Here is a 17,434-nt window from a genome sequence, read left to right on the forward strand (position 1 = left end):
CCATTCTTGCAGTTTTTGGAATATGGCAACTGTGGAGGAGATTTTATTACTTTCTAGTACCTTCTTGATATATAATATTCCTCCATCATCATCATGCTACACTTGCCACTGTTCTCATCATGTAAACTGCAAGTGAGAGCAGAATTTTAGATTTGGGAGCACTTCCATAATCTTTTCAAAGTTCAACCAGTGTGGTGTAGAGGTAGGAGAGAGTGCAGTGTTTAACACTTTGTTTCAGCAGTTGGGGGAAGAAGTGTTGATTTAGATTAACGTTTGTTCTTTCCAGTTTGAAATGCTTACTGGTACCCTGCCATTTCAAGGTAAAGATCGAAATGAGACTATGAATATGATTCTGAAGTAAGTACATCTCCTTCCTTCTTTCAGAAGTCCAAAAATGTCATTTTAAACATGTTTTAACAGCTTGTTACAACTCCTTGTGCAGCCTGGTCTTGTGGAAGGTGTCCCCATGGCAGGGGGTGGAACAAGATGAGCTTTAAGGTCCCTTCCAGCTCAAACCATTTTATGATTCTAAGAGCCCTGAGCTGCGACAGGAGCAAACAGCAAAGCCCCTTGATAAGCTTTAGATCCCAGACTGTGAAGTGCCATTAAGTATCCCCAGCAATTAAAATCTCAGGGATGAATCTGTGCTTTGATTGTAGGCGTGTAATAAAGATAAGAACAGTGCAGAGACTGAGAGCAGCTTGATTTACACTCCTGTTGTTGTTACACTCCCTTGCTACTGTTACAGCACACCTTGTTTTGTAAGCAGCAGGTGATCGGGTGTTGCTTTGTGTACAGATGTGTGGAGGGCCCTTACGTGCTCAAATTCTCATCTTAAATTGCCCCGGTTACAACAGAAGCTGTTGGACTGGACAAACTGGGTGAGCTGCTGCTCAGTGAGTGGAGCTGTTGGGCAAATATGTTCTCATCTGTCTGTGCTCAGCTAGCAAAGAGTTTCCTCCTGGCACAGACAGAGCCTTGGGCCCTCTGAGGGGTGATGGGGAAGGGGAGGAGGGAGAAACTCTGTTCTTCCCAGCACAGGGCCCTTGGAGCTTGCCCTGAGTGGGAGTTGATGGTGGTGCTGCCTGTGAAAGGATGGCTTAGACCAGGAGCTGCCTCCCTTGCAGCTCCCAGTGATGCTGCAGTTCTGCACAAGAATTTCCTGCCTTGGCTTTAGAGTTTTCATTAAATACAATAAATGCTGAAGTCAGTGAGCTTTTATATGATGGCTCAATGAGCCCTGGAGGAATAGTAGAAATCACTTCAAGGGCAGGTAATTGGGGATTTGGTGAGTCTCTTCTGCTACTGGTACTTATTGTGGTGGAAACCTCCTGGTGACATGAAGATACATTTGAAAATACCTACATATTCCTAAGATAATTATTTTACTCTGTTTCAGCAGAAAGCTTGCTTGGGTGGGGTTTGGTGGTTTTGGTCTGATGTGTTTGTTCTTTGTTGGGTTTTATTTTAAACCACTCCTATAACAAGAAACTTAAAAAGTTGATGAGTTAAGTATGTGCTCTCTGCAAGGCTTTGGAATAGGTCCTTGATACATCAAATTGTGCAGTGAAATCTATGTAGACAGTTTTTATTAAGACAAGTTTCTTCCTCTGACTTGTTCTCTGTTTTCTTTAGAGCAAAGCTGGGAATGCCTCAGTTCCTCAGCCCTGAAGCACAGAGTCTCCTGAGGATGTTGTTTAAAAGGAACCCATCAAATAGATTGGGTTGGTTCATTTATTTGGATCTTCAAATAATCAACTCAGCCTAACTTTTTATTTCAAAGAAAAGCAGTTGCTGGAGGCTCTCAAGCTCTGGGTGATCAGTAACATTTGGGTACCATTTCCTGCTAGCTTGGATCATGGCTTCCAGGGTTTGACCAAGGAATGGTCAAAGTGTGGGATCAGTGACTTAGGAGTGAGCCAAAGCTCCCAAAGCTCTCTCTTACTCTTAGGAGTGAGCCAAAGACAGTGTCCCAGCAAAGAATATTGGCACTGGATTTATGGGCTTTTTCTGCTCTCTGTGCCTCCCTGGGTATTTTACATCCTTGGGATATTTCTGTATTCACAGTCCCCTCAAATAACCATGTCTGTGCAAACTTTTTAGAAATGAACTAATTTTTAGTGCAATCTTCAAAGACTTTGCCCACAAGTGTGTTATATACATTCTTTCTTTTGTTCAGGAGCTGGTTCAGATGGAGTTGAAGAAATCAAGAGACATCCCTTTTTTTCTACTGTTGACTGGAATGTAAGTAGAAAAGGATCTGAATTATAAAGCTGTTGCTAATTTTTCTGTGTGTGGTAGCATTTGTAGAAGTATTTACATCTGAATATAGAGCACAGCAAACACTGCATTACTGCTGCCTGGCACATCCTGGCTTCTCCTCTAATTCCTTGGCATCTGGAGCTGCTGTATTTACTGCAGATAGAGAGTATTAATTACAAATTGTACATTTACTTTTTAAATAATTAAGAGTTGCAGCATTCTCAAGCTGAAATGGTCCATTAGAGCATTTGTAGTTGGGAGAGGCTGTTCCCAGGAATCTTGCAGGAAGGGTCTGTCCAGTGCTCCCTGTGGCTGTAACTGTCCTGCACTTCCCTCTGCATCACTCCCATGCCAGTCACAGCTCAGGAATGAACTCAAGTGCTCCAAGATGATCCAAAGTCTGCAACTTCACAACTCCTGGCTTCATTTTCTCAGCAGCACGTTATGATTCTGCTCTGTGTTTGCCAGAAGTGTTCTCAAAGCCAAGGTGCTGTGTGTGAAATAAATCCCCCTTTGCTGTGAGGCTCCAGGGCTTGATGGAATAAATCAGATGTGGCTGTGCTGACAGAGCTGCAGCCACACAGGGCACTGCTGTGCTCCCCTATTGCTTCAAAACCCCTCATCATTATCCATCTATTTATCTCCTGTATTTATTTCTGAAGAGTGATTTTCTAGCTGTGTTCATGCAGCAGCTACCTCAGAGTCTGTTTAGCAGCAAGTTTTTAGCAACAGCAAAACTTCACTACTTTGTGTGAATACACTTCAGCAGTTGTCTTGTTTGGCTTGATTATTTACTTTTTTTCCTTTTGAAGGGACTGATGTTGAAATAAATACCAGCAGGGAAGTTTGAAAGCTCAGCAGTTCTAGCTCCTTCTTTTTTTCTTTTTTTCAATTTGATAATAATTTGTATTTATTTCACTCCGGTGATGTTCATGACACTTCTGATTTTACCTCTTGATTTCTTTGGGATGAATTTAGGTCCCCTTTCCTTGGTTTTGATTGGTTAGTTGATTTGTATTTTTGAACTGAAATACACTGTATGCTTTTGTTCAGGAAGGTTAAATTAAAAAACCTGCTAAAACTAGATCTGAAAGGGGGAGAGAAATGGCAAGGAAATGCTCTTAGAACTTCCTGAATTTTGCATGGGGATTCAACATTGTGACATGAGATTTTCTGTTCCTTAGCTGTAAATGGGATTTATTACAGATTTGAGATCTTTCCCTGATTTAGTTGGGTGGATTAGGAAAAACCTGGAGTAGAGCTTTGAGAATGGGCAGTTCCTTGCCAAGAGGGATGTGCCTGACACAGGTTGAGATCTTTGTCCTTTACCCTTTATCTTGGCAAAATAACAGCACCCATGGAAGCTTCAGTGATGCTTAAATCTTTGTCCTTCTCCTTCAGAAACTGTTCAGAAGAGAAATTCAGCCTCCATTCAAACCTGCCTCTGGAAAGCCAGAAGATACTTTCTGTTTTGATCCAGAATTCACAGCAAAAACACCAAAAGGTAACTGTGCATGGCTATAAATTGGTGAGGTTTGTGGAACAGGAGGGTCACATTAATGCTAAAACAACAAGCAGAAAAGCCAGGGACACAGTTAAAAGAAAGGATGCACCAGGGTTCCAGTGCTTTGAAGGAGAATGTTCCCCTCAGCAGGTTTCTGTTCTTTGAATATTTTGCTATTCTTTGACTCAGGAGGAAAAAATAAATGGAATATTAAAAGCTGGACTATGGTTTCTGGTTACGATTCAAGTCAGGCATGCAGTGTTCGAGGGGAAGTATTTAATATTAAAGTAAACTCAATTTGATTGCAGCAGTGATTGTTTTTAGGCTCAGTATTCATTGAGAATGTCTTGCTTTAAGAAACATCATTATTATTTCTTGGTCTGCTTCAAGTTTCACTTCATGTTTTCTTTTGTGAATTTTTTCTTTCCTGCTGCATCCTGCTTTTACACCCTCTTATGTTAGTTTGGAGGAGTTCTGTGCTCTAAATAGGCTACACAGAGTAACTGAGCTGTGCTCACTGTGAGATTTCAGACAGTGAATTCAGAGGTGCAGAATATAACATGAGGAAAACTTAATTTTGATAATTCAAGGATATTTTTTCAGTGAAGATTTACTAATTAGATAGTCTTGTGTTGCCTCACTTGTGCCTTGCCAGCAGCTCCTTCACCACTGAAGAAGCACATTCTGTTGTTCTTCAGTGTTACAAAGCTGTTGAGCACAAGACAATCTTTATTTCTTTTCCATACGTAGTTTTCTTTCAGTAAGCTTCTTCCTTAAAACATGTGTTCATACATAAATTCCTGCAGTGCTTTGCAGTTTTAGATAAAACTCTGGAATATTTGCTTGTGTTACTGAAGTAAGAGAGCACAGTTGACAAACCAGAAGTTTTATTTACTATTTAACATTCCTCTTGTTTGCTTCCCTTCCCTCAAGATGGTTTTTGTAGCATACCTCTCCTGAATGTTCTGAAATGGCCTTGCTGGGCTGTAGCCACACTAATCCTGTGTGTCTGTGTGCCCCCAGATTCTCCAGGGGTCCCACCCAGTGCAAACGCCCACCAGCTCTTCAAGGGATTTAGTTTTGTTGCAACTACTACTGTAGAAGACCATAAAATATCACCCCTCACCAACATCCTGCCCATAGTCCAGGTAATGCTTTGCTTTTTGGGAAACTTCCTTCCTTGGCATGCCAAAGACTGACCCATGTTCAGTATTTACAGTTGTTCTTGCTTTGTTGAGTAGACTGTTATAAAATGTGTCTCATTAAATACTTCATGGGATATTTTTAATTTAAAAAAGTTAAGTTCTTGTGTTTCTGGAGGCAGAATTTCAAAGAAAAATCATGAACCAGCAGGAGAAGCTTTTGCTGTTGGTACCAGTGTAATGGCAAAGAGAATCCTCTTGTTTGGATAACCACTTGCCTGTGTTTTTTTAAAGCAGCTTCACGGAAACAGTGCACAGTTCACTGATGTCTATGAACTGAAGGAAGATATTGGTGTGGGCTCCTACTCTGTTTGCAAGAGATGCATCCACATAGCTACAAACATGGAGTTTGCTGTGAAGGTACTGGCATCAATTCCACTCTGACAGTCTGGAAAGATTGGCTAGTAGGTTTGAAAACTTAGATTTGTGAGTTTTCCAGTTGCTGTGTTTTTATGAGTTTGTAAGTTACAGTCTTGGAATCTGAAAATATTGTACCATGATGGGAACACCTGAAATAAAATGAGATTCACAAGGGTGGAACTGGGCTGCAGGCATTCAGTGATGCTTCAGGCCAGTGCATTTCCTTGTTCAGTGGAGCAGGACAGGCTGCACTAATGATAGAATTTTAACAGGGATAGAGCAAGAAATGAATAAATGGGATGAGGAGCTGGAGGATTAGTTACTCATGATCAGTAAGAAGTAATGAACTCTAGAATTTTTTATTCTGATGTTGAAATGAGAATATACATATGAAAATATCTTTGTTTAATAGGCTTTGTTTATGCAAGTTGTTTTTCCTGTTTATTTTGCAGATAATTGATAAAAGCAAAAGGGATCCCTCAGAAGAAATCGAGATTCTCATGCGTTATGGGCAACATCCAAATATTATTACTTTAAAGGATGTACGTACCTCCTTTTCTGCTGCCTCTTATTAAACAGTGCTGAAAAAGTAAATGCAGATGTGGGCAGTTTATTGGGATTAATTAAATCTCTTTTACATAGAAAAATCTACTGGGAGAGCAGTATATAACAGTAGAGGGAGTGTCTCAAAACACAACATTGTCCTGATACTAATTTTTTCTAAAGGCTGTTTAACCAGCTTGGAGTGAGGAATGATGTAAAGGTTAGAAATGCCATATTTCTTCTTGTTTCAAAGGAGCAGCCAATGTGTTGGTAACCTGAGAAAGCAGTGGCCTGCATGTTGTCCTGTCTGTGTCAGAATGGCCCTGGAAGGGACAAGCAGTCAGGAGTGTGGGGCTGCTCTCCTCTTCCAACAGCAGCTCTTACACTAAAAAATGTAACTCAGAGTGATGAATTAACAGCTTGAATTGAGAGTGATGAATTAACAGCTTGAGTCATGAGCTCTCAGGGTGACACAGGAGCTGCCTTGCACTCCCTGCTCTGGCAGCCCCTGCTGTTTGTGCTGCCTCTCCTGTGGGAGGAGGGGATTTATGGGCATGTGTAACTACAGATGTTGCCTTTGTCAGAATGCTCTGAGTGTGTTCTGGGTGAGTGCCCTGTTAAACCTCTCCCCAGGTGTATGATGATGGCAGATTCATCTACCTGGTCACGGAGCTGATGAAGGGGGGGGAGCTGCTGGACCGGATCCTGCGGCAGAAATTCTTCTCGGAGCGGGAGGCCAGCGCTGTGCTCTTCACCATCGCCAAGACCGTGGACTACCTGCACTGCCAGGGGGTGAGTGAGGGAGTGAGGGAGGGAGCCCTCCCAGCCACAGCCCTGGCACAGCTCTGGAATTGCCACTCCCTTGCCCTCTGTGCTTTGCTTGGCTTCTTTTCATGCTAAGAGGTTTTGTGTTTTATCACAAAGGTGAATAATAGAAACAGCTTGTCCTGTTTTCCTGGCAAAGCCTTTGGACTCTGCATTTTATGAAACTGCAGATTTTTGTCCTGTTCTTGTTGTCAAATGGTGATGTTGGTTCCAGTTGCACTACGAGCCAGGCGGTTTTTATTGCATTACTTGAACTAGAATTTTTGGGTACTTTAAGGTTAGGTAATTGTTTAAAATTCTCATAGTATTTTAATCTAGAGAGCAACTTTTATAAATTGTAAATTCCAAACAAAGGTACCTGCTCCTCCTAAGTGATGGCTTTTCAAATGTCTTTGCTTAAAGGTGGTGCACCGAGACCTTAAACCCAGTAATATTTTATACACTGATGATTCAAACAATGCTGATTCCATCAGGATTTGTGATTTTGGATTTGCAAAACAACTTCGAGGAGAAAATGGATTACTTCTGACTCCCTGCTACACTGCAAACTTCGTGGCACCAGAGGTATTTCAAGCTGCTCTGTGTTTTCTTTGTGCTGTTTTTGGTGCGTCAAATGCTAAAACTTTTCAGCAATGCTTGGGAAAAAACCTCAACAGTTCTGCTACTTTTCTTTAAATATAATCACACATGCTTTTTAAACATTGGTGCATGTGTTTATAATAAACCTGCTTTAAAAACAGCAGAGTCCACCCTCAAAAATAAGATGTGAGCCTGGTGAAAATCTTAAGAGATGATCTGGAAACAAGAAATGTTGTTGGTGCTTACTGCAGCTTGTATATTAGAAAGTCAACAATCAAATCTCTGACATGATCCAGGGATGGTCTTACCCTTCCTTAGTGTTGTTTTGGTGTGTTTTTTTTAATATATGACAAGTATTTAACACTCTTTGTTTCATAGGTTCTCATGAGACAGGGATATGATGCTGCTTGTGACATATGGAGCTTGGGAGTTCTCCTTTACACAATGTTGGCAGGGTGAGAATATTTCTGAGCTGTTTTGTTTACCTTAAATCCCAGAATGCTGCCTGAATCCTTGCTTCCATAGAAATGGTGAGGCATTGGCTGATGGAATGACACAGACACAGGTGGGACAGGCAGCTCTGAGTCAAAGCCAAATAAACCACGTTTAGCTCAAAGTAGGATCAAGGTTTCTCTTCCCAGTGCAGGACTTGGGGGTGCCAAAGACTTCCCCAGTTTTCAGGAGGGAATTGAGTCTGTGAAAATAAGTGGTGGGTTTCTTTTTACCCTCCAGCCTCTTCTCCTCCCACCCCATCCCCTTTACTCACCCTGTGTCTCCTGCCCCTGCTGCATTCCTGTGTAGAACACTCTGGGTTGTGATCTCTGGAGTTTCCTAAACATCCAAACCTGATGAAGCTCTAGGAAGCATCTAGTGGCCAAATGAGAGATGTTTGCTGAATTCTTCTCTAGCAGAAAAAGAGCAGGTTTTTAGTCCTATGACTAAATCCTGTCTCTTGGGAATTATTCTCTTGATAAATCTGTACTTCCCATTAAATATTAGAAATATTAATATTTAATAGCATGTGTATATCTTCTGTGATATGTTTCTGTTGGCAGTGGGATACTGACTCTGATTCACGAGATTTTACCAATTTCTTGCTGGTTTTATCTCTAACAAGGTGTTTTTGTTGGTTTTTTTCTCTCACCAGCTATACTCCGTTTGCCAATGGTCCCAATGATACTCCTGAGGAGATCCTAGTACGGATAGGCAGTGGAAAATTCTCTCTGAGTGGAGGCAACTGGGACACTGTTTCAGATGCAGCAAAGGTGTAAATGTGTTTTGGTTTTCTATTTTTGTAGAATTCCAATGAAATCTACTGAGCTTTATCAGCGAGACTGCTCTATAAGTGTAGCTTGTTATTATTATCTGCAGACTTTACTGCAGGGAAGGATATCTGCTCCAACATTTTATTTAAAGACTCCCTCTGTAATGAATATAGATTCCCTGGGATGCTGTTGACCCACTCTGTGGCTATCTTAATCACCAGTGTTACCTTTTAAAAAGATCAGCCTTAATATTAAATATTAATGTTTAAATATTTTTTCCCAGTCCTTTGGAACTGCACTATTGTTCATTTCAGTAGGAGTGATTCAGAATGCTTGTTGGCTCTCGCTGTCTTAGCATGAGAAATTCACTTCTGTGTATTTAAGAATGCTTCACATTTTGTACCTAAAACAAAGGGAACATTCTGTCAGCTTGCTCATATTTTGGTTTTATTTCAAACTGTTGCTGTCTCTGTTCTGTGCCCTTCCCACCCACCTCTCCTTTGGACCAACGTTGTAATTAATCAGTAGCTTGTTGCTAATGCTTCTAACAGGCAAAAACAAGTGTCCATTGCTGTTGGCTTTATGCTTTATGTGGTTTCTTGAAGGAAAAATTCCTTGCAGGTTTCTCACTGTCCCTGAATTCATTTGTAGTAAGGAGGCAGCAAAGCCCAAAGTGCAGAATGAAAAAGGAGAGAGATTTGCAAATAATAGCTTTCCTCCATGAAATTTGCCTGCTGCATTTGAATAGGATTTCTAGTCTTTTAAAGATGATATTCATAATAAACATGAAAGGCACAACAGTGAGTTGCTTTGCAATCAAGGCTGGCTCTGTTGAGCTGCTCCAATAGTACCACACATTGTTCTCAGCCTTCTGCAGTGTCAGGGCACAGAATGATCCTGTTTGTCTGCTGATCTCTGTGTGTTGGCATTGTGTTAATCCCTCCACGTCGGGTGCTGCTCTCATTGCTGCCATCCCTGCTGCTTTAAAGGCCACCTAAGATGCTTTGGACTGAGCAATCTTTGTGTTTCCCTTCCCTGCAGGATTTGTTGTCACACATGCTGCACGTGGATCCCCACCAGCGGTACACGGCCGAGCAGGTGCTGAAGCATTCCTGGATTGCCTGTAGGGACCAGCTGCCTCATTACCAGCTCAACAGGCAAGATGCCCCACATCTAGTAAAGGTAAAGCCACCTGGGATGCTGCTTCAGCTGGGAGCTGTGCAAGGAGTTAGCTGGTTTAGAGCTGCAGACAGAAATCTCTTTTTTTTCTATTTGTTTTCCATAGTGCCAACACATTAAAGTTACAGTGAGACAAATTCACGGCATGGTGGAATGGTTTGGGGTGGGAAAGACCTTACAGCTGGACCTTCCACCCCATGCCACGGGCAGGGACATCTTCCACTGTCCCAGGCTGCTCCAAGCCCTGTCCATCCTGGCCTTGGGCACTGCCAGGGATGGGGCAGCCACAGCTTCTCTGGGCAGCCTGTGCCAGGGCCTCACAATCCTCACAGGGCAGAATTCCTTCCCAGTATCCCCCTAACCCTGCCCTCTGGCAGTGAAGCCATTCCCCTTGTCCTGGCCCTTACATATCCTTTTATAAAGTCCCTCTACAAATTAGTAAATAATTATTTTTAATAATTATTCCCCCTCAGTGTAGAGGAAGAGATTTTTGTGTGTGCTTTCTGTAAGGTAGTTCTTGAGCTGTCTCCAAAGTCAGGGCCTGAGTGGCCACTGAAGTGGCTGTGTTTGAGAAATTGGTGCTAATCTGGCTTGAAAGATATTCTGACCTGCATTGACAGTGACTCCTACATCTAAGGGATACAGAAGAAAGGGAAAGAAGTGTCAGACACCCATGCTTAGACACTGGAAGGATTCAACAGATTTTTTTTTTCCTAACAAACTTCAGAGAATTCACATGACCTGGCATAAGTCTTGTTTGGTTTTAATGGAGTTACTTGAGTATTTAATGTTTATTTGCTTTATTTTCTGATTAAAACTTCTACATATATGAATTATCATTACATATTTCCTTTTTCTCTAGGGAGCCATGGCTGCTACATATTCTGCACTGAATCACAAGACATTTCAGCCAGTGCTGGAGCCTGTGGCAGCCTCCAGTTTAGCTCAGCGACGGAGCATGAAAAAGCTCACATCCACAGACTTATAGATCCACTGGGACACCTGAGCAGACACAAGCAAGGGGGAAACCCAACAAGTGGCTCTATTTTGCCTGACCTGTGATCAAAAGGCATCTATGGTTTCCTGCTACACTACTTGAATTCTGTAAAAGTCCTTTTTTTAAAAAGAAAAAAAAAATCCACAGGTTCATACTGTGTTTGTTTTACAGGCCGTATCTGTTAAGTTAATTTAAACATCAGGTACACCATAATGAATTTCTCTACACTGTCCTTTGAGATCTGTTGCAAATATTCTTTCACATTCTGTATAGTTTTGCTGGGTTCAGTTAAAAAAAAAATGGTTTAGGGGACCGTTGCCAATGACCAAGTTGTACATAAAGTGTCAGTGTGAGTTTTCTTGCTTCACACCTTCAGACCCTGCTGTGAAGAGCAAATTCTTCATTTTGTCATTGGGCACTTCATTGATTCAACTCAATTCCTTTCCGTTGTCCATGACTATTATGCAGAGTTGAGCCATGTGATGTGCCAGAGCTAATTCATCACTGTTGATTTGGTAGGTCTGTGTTTGCCTGGAGCCAGTAACTGAGGAGTTTCTGTGGAAATGCAAACCAAAGGGATGTGCAAGATCCTGCACTTCAATTTGATCTCTTGTGACCCAAAAGAAATGCTGGTTATGGCCTCTGACAGGAAAACAAACATTTCTGGTTGTTACCACAAATGGTGTCCTGCAGTGTGCTGGAGAAAGTCAATATGTGCATAAACTGTCAAAATTCAGGCTCTCAGAAACATTGGTGCCACTTCAAAACAACATCACGCAGCTCAATCCTTTGTTATTTATATTTCCCATCCATTAATACAGCTACTGTGTTATTTTCCTCAGCAGTCTTTCCACTAAATACACCCAATATTAGGTTTGTTTGGCATATGAGACAAACTGACACTTTATTATAACCAACTTGGCACTTGGGGTTTATTTTTTATTTATTTGGGTTTTTTTAATAGAAGGTTGCTTCTTTCTGACTCTCTCGCCGCATGTACAAATATTACAGAACAGAAATGCAAAATTCTCTTTGCCTAACTGTAGGGGTAGCTTGGGAAAATAAATAAGCCTTGCTGTGTGCCCAGATAAGGGAATTCTGACCAAGAAATTTCACAGTTATGGACAAATTCCTTTCAGCATCCTGTGGCCAGCACTCACTCTCCTCTCTGTCTGGTGTTGGGACTTCAGCTGTTCCCAAATGCTGGGATGGAGAGGAAATTCATTTCAGGGCCAGAATTACCTTGGGGTTTCCTGACTCCAAACCAATGCTAACTGCTGGTAGTTCATTCAGAGATACACTTAGAAGTGTTTTCAAAACTTGTAGACACTGAGCAGTTGTAGTGACATAGCAGGATGATTTTAAATATTAAATATGTTAGTGACATTAGGCTGTGAAGTGACCAAAACTCAAACATAGTTCAGACTCATTTGTCATCGTTGAATTTTCAAATGCAAGGCCCCAGGGCTGGCAGAAATCAGTGTTTTGAGACAGCAAAAAAAAAACTTCCAGGAGAATTCTGGCCCAAGCACCAGAAGTGGTGGTGACAACTCACATCTCAAAAGAGGTGTTGGCTGGTTTTTGCTTATACCTGTGAAGGACTTGGTGGTGTTGGAAATACTTTTAGATAAGCTGCTTTCTTCTGTTGTGGTGGGGGAAGATGGACATTATCTGGCCAAATAGTTAGGTATGAATATATGTAGATTTGAGACTTAATGATATAGCCAACATAGGTGTGCTCTTTGTATCACACAGAACATCCCCCAGATGGAATTTCTTGAGTATTTGATAGATGTTGGAAGCTTTAGGGGCCATTTGTGCCTAGTTTTGAGGTGCCTGTTTGAAATGCTTGAAAACTTATCAAAGAACACAACTGCTTCCTGGAAAGCTCTTTGTTTAGTACAAAGTCTGCCCCTTTTGCAGCTGCTTCATCCTCCTTTTCCTTAATGAAGACTTTTCCCAGCAAGAATGCCTGGAAACCTCTTGTCTAACACTCTGTCAGGGTCATTTTAATGTAAATTTAAAGATGACTGCCAGAAGAATTCGGATTCAATTAAAAAAACGCAAAAGTGATGGGAATTAAACCCCCTGAGCCCAGGTCGAGGTGTACTGTGGGTTGAAATGTAGTCCTAAAAGCTGTGTTGGGGATAAGAGGTAATGCAAGGTCTGGAATACAATGAAAATGTCAAACTTGAATTGTCTTCAGCTTTCCTGTAAGGCAGCAGCTGGTCTTTAATGGCTTTACCCATGAATCATTTAACAGTGTTTCTGTTGGTATTTTCTTTTAGCTTGCTTAGAAGCACCACAGAATAAGCACCTTAAAAGCATTTTGCACAAGAGCAGTTGGAAGCAGCTGAAGGGACTCAAGTTGTTCTTGATGTGCAGCACAAAGGTGGTGAGAGAAAAAGAACACAAACAAGATGGATGTTCTGATTCATTGCTGAGTATTTAAAACATTTCCTGGAAAGTTATCCCTGTTCTATATCACTGCTGGCCTTTAGTGCAAGTGGTACTTCAGGGATAAAAGCAACATTACAAAGTTGTCTTATTGTGGGGAAAACATATGGATGTGTTATATCTGACAGGCCAGTGTACCCTGGTATGCCACATAGAATCCTTATTTAGGGGGAAGAGTTCCCTTGCTCTATTTCAGCATATCAGTCCTGGAAATATTTGGGATATGCAGGAACACAGAGTTCACTTGCAGTTTACTTTTACTGTATTTAAGGATCATCTTTGTGAGGCTCCTTTGGGAATTCCTTGCCTGTTTCTCATCCCTTTCTTTCCCAGCTTAGGTTTTGATATCTAAAAGTAGCATGGTCTGCTGACGAGCTGTCAGGTAAGGGTTTGAGATGGAAGAGCAGGTACTGGGAAAGTGCTCTGGCTGCAGTGCAAGGTTGGTGGAAATTGTTTCTGTCATCGGGCACAGTTCAAGTTTACAAACTGGTGATGTTCTCACTGCCTTACTGAGTTAGAAAAAAAAGTCAAATTTTCACAAAGGCTCATAATTACACAGAAGTAGGCATTCAGACTAAAGTAATTTCCACAGAACTAAATCTGAAGTGATAGAATATTTTGGCTGTGGCTTCCTGCCAGAAAAGCTCCTGCTCTGGTGTTTGGTGATGATCATTATCGGTTCCACTCTGATGCACACAGAAAGCAGATTCCCACTGGAGCTGGAGTGGGCTCAGGACCTCTTTTGCTGTTCTTTCACCCCAGGATATCTCAGTTTGTACCTTCAGTTGTCCCTTGGATATAAAATGAGGAGCTCTGTTGTATTCCTGTTCCATATCCAGAAACTGCAGTGGCACCACAGTGAGCCTGTGGTGGGGTCACAGGGCCCTTCCTGAGAGCTTTCCTGGTTGGGTCCATTCAAGCCCTGATCTGTGGCTTGTGTGGTTTTCTTCTTTTCCCCATTTTGCTCCAATCAGTGAGTTCCCCTTGCCCATGCCAGGAGGTGCAGGGGGCTGAGCCCGCTCTTCCTTTGAGGCCTCTGTTGTTTGAATGTTCTTGCAGCCAGAGAAGGCATCCAAAACCTCACCCAAGTCAGTCATGTTGAGCTTGAATTTTGTCTTCCGTGTTTTAATTCCTTCTCCAAAGCTGATCTTCAGCTGTCCAATAGTTAAAATAACCTCTGGCAAGCTTCAGCAGGTGGGAGTTCCTTGCAGTGTACTTAGAGACTGGTCTGTAGAGCTGTGTTAATTACACAAGGTTATAATAATTCTCCTGGTTTGTATCGGTGAAATTAGGCTAAAACATCAATGCAAACACAGGGTTTTATGTATTTCTGTAGCACTTAAGCTTTTCAGTCCTATCCAGAACTAAAAGTTTGCAGATATTTGTGGGAGGGGAATGAGGAGCAGTTTTTCTTTCTCAAAGTTTCCAGAAAGCTTCTGAAGCTGTGATCATAATAGAGTCCTTATGTAATCCCATAGGAACTCTGTAGGGTTAAAAAGATAAAATTCTCCTTAAAAGTTTGTTCCAAAGCTCTTTGAGGTGTGCACTGATAGCTGTTGGTAACACCCCTGCACTTCATTCATACCACACCAGACTTCTGCGTCAATATCTGTCCCTGCTCCAGTTATTTTTAAATATTTGCTCCTCCTAATTCTCCCGTTCCTTGGGAATAGAAGAATGGATGCAAATTTGAAAACCCTCTCACCCGTAATATATGGCTGAAGCTGATTGAGTATTATAATGATTTGCATATTTAGAAAGTCTCCCACAAAATCATTAGCAGCTGGTTTTCTTGAGATTTTTCCTGTGTAATGAAAACAAACTTTCTCTGAAAGCTTTAAAAGATACTTAATTGATTATATCTCTTAATTATTAATTTTTGGGCAATAGCTTATTACCAATAGTGAGTTTGAATAACTCTGAATTCTCTTGTGGGGTTTTTCACACGAGGATGCTGGAGGTGGATCTGCTTTGCAGGACCAAGTGTTCAGGTTTGGGTGTTTTCATTAGGCTTTTGAGCAGTGTTTGCTAATTAACTAATTAATTGCATTGTCTTAATGTCCCAAGCACTTTGGCATCTTGCACTGATGCTCTGGTTAGAGCTGAAACTCTCCTGGCACGTGGCTAAATCTCCATAAAGGGCATTAATTGAGAACAGTGTGCAATGGATTCCATGCTCTCTGAGGTACTTCAAAGATGAAACTCTACACAAGGTCCCCGTTATCAGATATTGTAACTGTCATTTCCTTCTCTTAAGCATATTGTGGATTTTGTATCATACTGTATTTATTTCATTTAATTTTAAAAGAAATGTTTTCTTTAAAGCTCTGTATATATTGACATTAAAGTTTGCATTGTACTACGTTCTCCTCTTCTTGCGAGGCTGGGTCTGGCAGTGCAGTGGTGTTTCTCTTGGCACTGCTCCTTCAAGCACAGCACACCAAAGACAACCTCAAAACTATTTATTTTTGTCAAACTCCCTGAATAATCATAAAGGTACAGTTTTAATTAGCTGGCAGTTCCTTGAGTACTAGAATGAAAGGGTTGCAAATTCATAACATTTGGTAATTGACAGAAATCCATCACTTCTGCTTTGGAAATTTGCTTGCTTCTGTTTTTCAAATGGATATAAAAAACAATGAGCAAACATTCCTAAATTAAATGTATATGAATTATTTCATAAACCTTGCCAAAAATCTCACATACATCAAGAGCCATTTATAAATTGATATTCAGTCAAGCGTTTCATGCCAAACTTGCAGCAAAATAGACATTCAGTGGTAGGATTGATGTATTACCTCAGGGTGGGATCATCTACCTCTGTGCTTTTTAAATATCTATAAAACTTGTCTAATAAAGTCTATTAAATTTGACTCCATATATTAAGAGGAAATAATTTTCCTGTAAAGATCCGATCCTTTGAAAATAGACACTTGCATTACAAGTGGCAGGAATGACATTAAAAACTGGGTTTAAAATCCTCCTGAGGTATTTGATGGCTGCTGGTGCTGTTGGCATTCACAATGGTTTATAGATATTTATTTTTTTGAATGCACAGGAAAGTTTTCCCACCTTTGCCTCAGGTCCATCTCCCAGGTGCTGCTTGCTCACGCAAGACACTGGTGGCAGAAGAAGCGGGGGACTGGAGCCACAGAGGAGGCAGCAGGTACAAGTTTCCCAGATTGTCATGATTTGTTTGATTTCATTCAAGTCAGGCAGGAAAAACAAATCAAATTGGACAAAACCATTAAGATAATGTTTTGAAGCCCTGAGTCTCAGGTGTTGAGATCTGCAGGCTTGGTGAAGGTGTTGCTGGGTGGGAGGGGAGACCAAGGCATGGATTAAAAGCCAACCTTACTGAATTTGGAGAAACCAAGGACAGGGACAAGCCAAGTGTTAAAAAACAGACTCCAGAATGTGCCTTAATTGCATCCTGCTCTTTGTTTTCCTGCAAATTTTGGTTCTCAGGAGCTGTTCTCCCCATGATTGATCTCTGAAGTTTTATGACTGTAAGAGACACCTTCCCACATCTCTTTTGGGTTTTTTGTGGGGTGCAAAATGTTTTAAGGTAAAGATGTTCCCACCTTTGCTTGCCCCAGCTGTATCAGGAAGAGGGAGCTAGTGTCTGCTGGCAGTTTTGCCAAAATACGGATTTAACTCTATTTATTTTAACTTTTGTTTAACAATTTCCTTCCAGAGCCTCTGGGGAACTTCTCTCAGAGGTTGGTGCTTCTTGTGGGCCTCTTGAAAGACACAGAAAGCTTTTGGCAGAGGTGAGGTCAGTTCTGCAGCCCCTTAAGGCACTCCTTGGGCAGGGGCTCCCTTGCAGCTCCCTCCTGTTGGAGTCGTTTGCATTTCCAGCCTTGGAGCAAATCCTGAACTCTCCAGAGCTGGTTTGGGACCTGCTCTTTGATTTTTGGCATGCAGAGATTTCTACTCCAGAGCAATCCTGTACCAAGCTGGGTTTAAATAAGAAGTGTAATTCCCTAGTGCTGGCTGATGGTGCAAATTCCTTATTCCTGAACAGATGCATTTTGGGGTCTTGTGGCCCTCAGCATCCAGGTTTGTGTCCTGGTCTCTACAGGGATGGCTGGAATTACACAGGGAGGGTTATCTCTTAATTTAAGGGGGTTTATTGCTTGTTGAGGCTTTTGTGGGGGAATCACAGTACAATTCTGATGAGTTTGTGCCAGTCTTAGCCACGGTCGTGTCCAAGGCCAGGTCGGACTGGGCTGGGAGCAACCTGGGATCAGGGCAGTGT

The 17,434-nt window shown here is 41.6% G+C and overlaps 1 protein-coding gene across 4 annotated transcripts in view; it reads left to right on the forward strand.

Annotated features, from left to right (window-relative positions):
• RPS6KA6 (ribosomal protein S6 kinase A6) overlaps positions 1-15,820 on the forward strand; it is a 38,005-nt gene extending 22,185 nt beyond the window's left edge. For 2 of the 4 annotated variants that reach the window (XM_038164760.1, XM_038164764.1), the window contains 13 exons: positions 287-357; positions 1,636-1,724; positions 2,180-2,244; positions 3,664-3,766; positions 4,790-4,914; positions 5,203-5,328; positions 5,781-5,870; positions 6,505-6,663; positions 7,099-7,260; positions 7,654-7,730; positions 8,423-8,540; positions 9,582-9,722; positions 10,582-15,820. In XM_038164760.1, coding sequence (XP_038020688.1) covers positions 287-357; positions 1,636-1,724; positions 2,180-2,244; positions 3,664-3,766; positions 4,790-4,914; positions 5,203-5,328; positions 5,781-5,870; positions 6,505-6,663; positions 7,099-7,260; positions 7,654-7,730; positions 8,423-8,540; positions 9,582-9,722; positions 10,582-10,707 — 1,452 coding nt within the window. In that variant the 3' untranslated portion in view covers positions 10,708-15,820. The remainder of the gene's footprint in view (positions 1-286; positions 358-1,635; positions 1,725-2,179; positions 2,245-3,663; positions 3,767-4,789; positions 4,915-5,202; positions 5,329-5,780; positions 5,871-6,504; positions 6,664-7,098; positions 7,261-7,653; positions 7,731-8,422; positions 8,541-9,581; positions 9,723-10,581) is intronic. The other 2 variants (XM_038164761.1, XM_038164762.1) reach the window with 2 other exon arrangements.
• The last annotated feature ends 1,614 nt before the right edge of the window (positions 15,821-17,434 follow it).

Source organism: Motacilla alba, chromosome 4A (assembly GCF_015832195.1).
Source record: "Motacilla alba alba isolate MOTALB_02 chromosome 4A, Motacilla_alba_V1.0_pri, whole genome shotgun sequence".
In the NCBI taxonomy this organism is placed as follows: domain Eukaryota; kingdom Metazoa; phylum Chordata; class Aves; order Passeriformes; family Motacillidae; genus Motacilla; species Motacilla alba.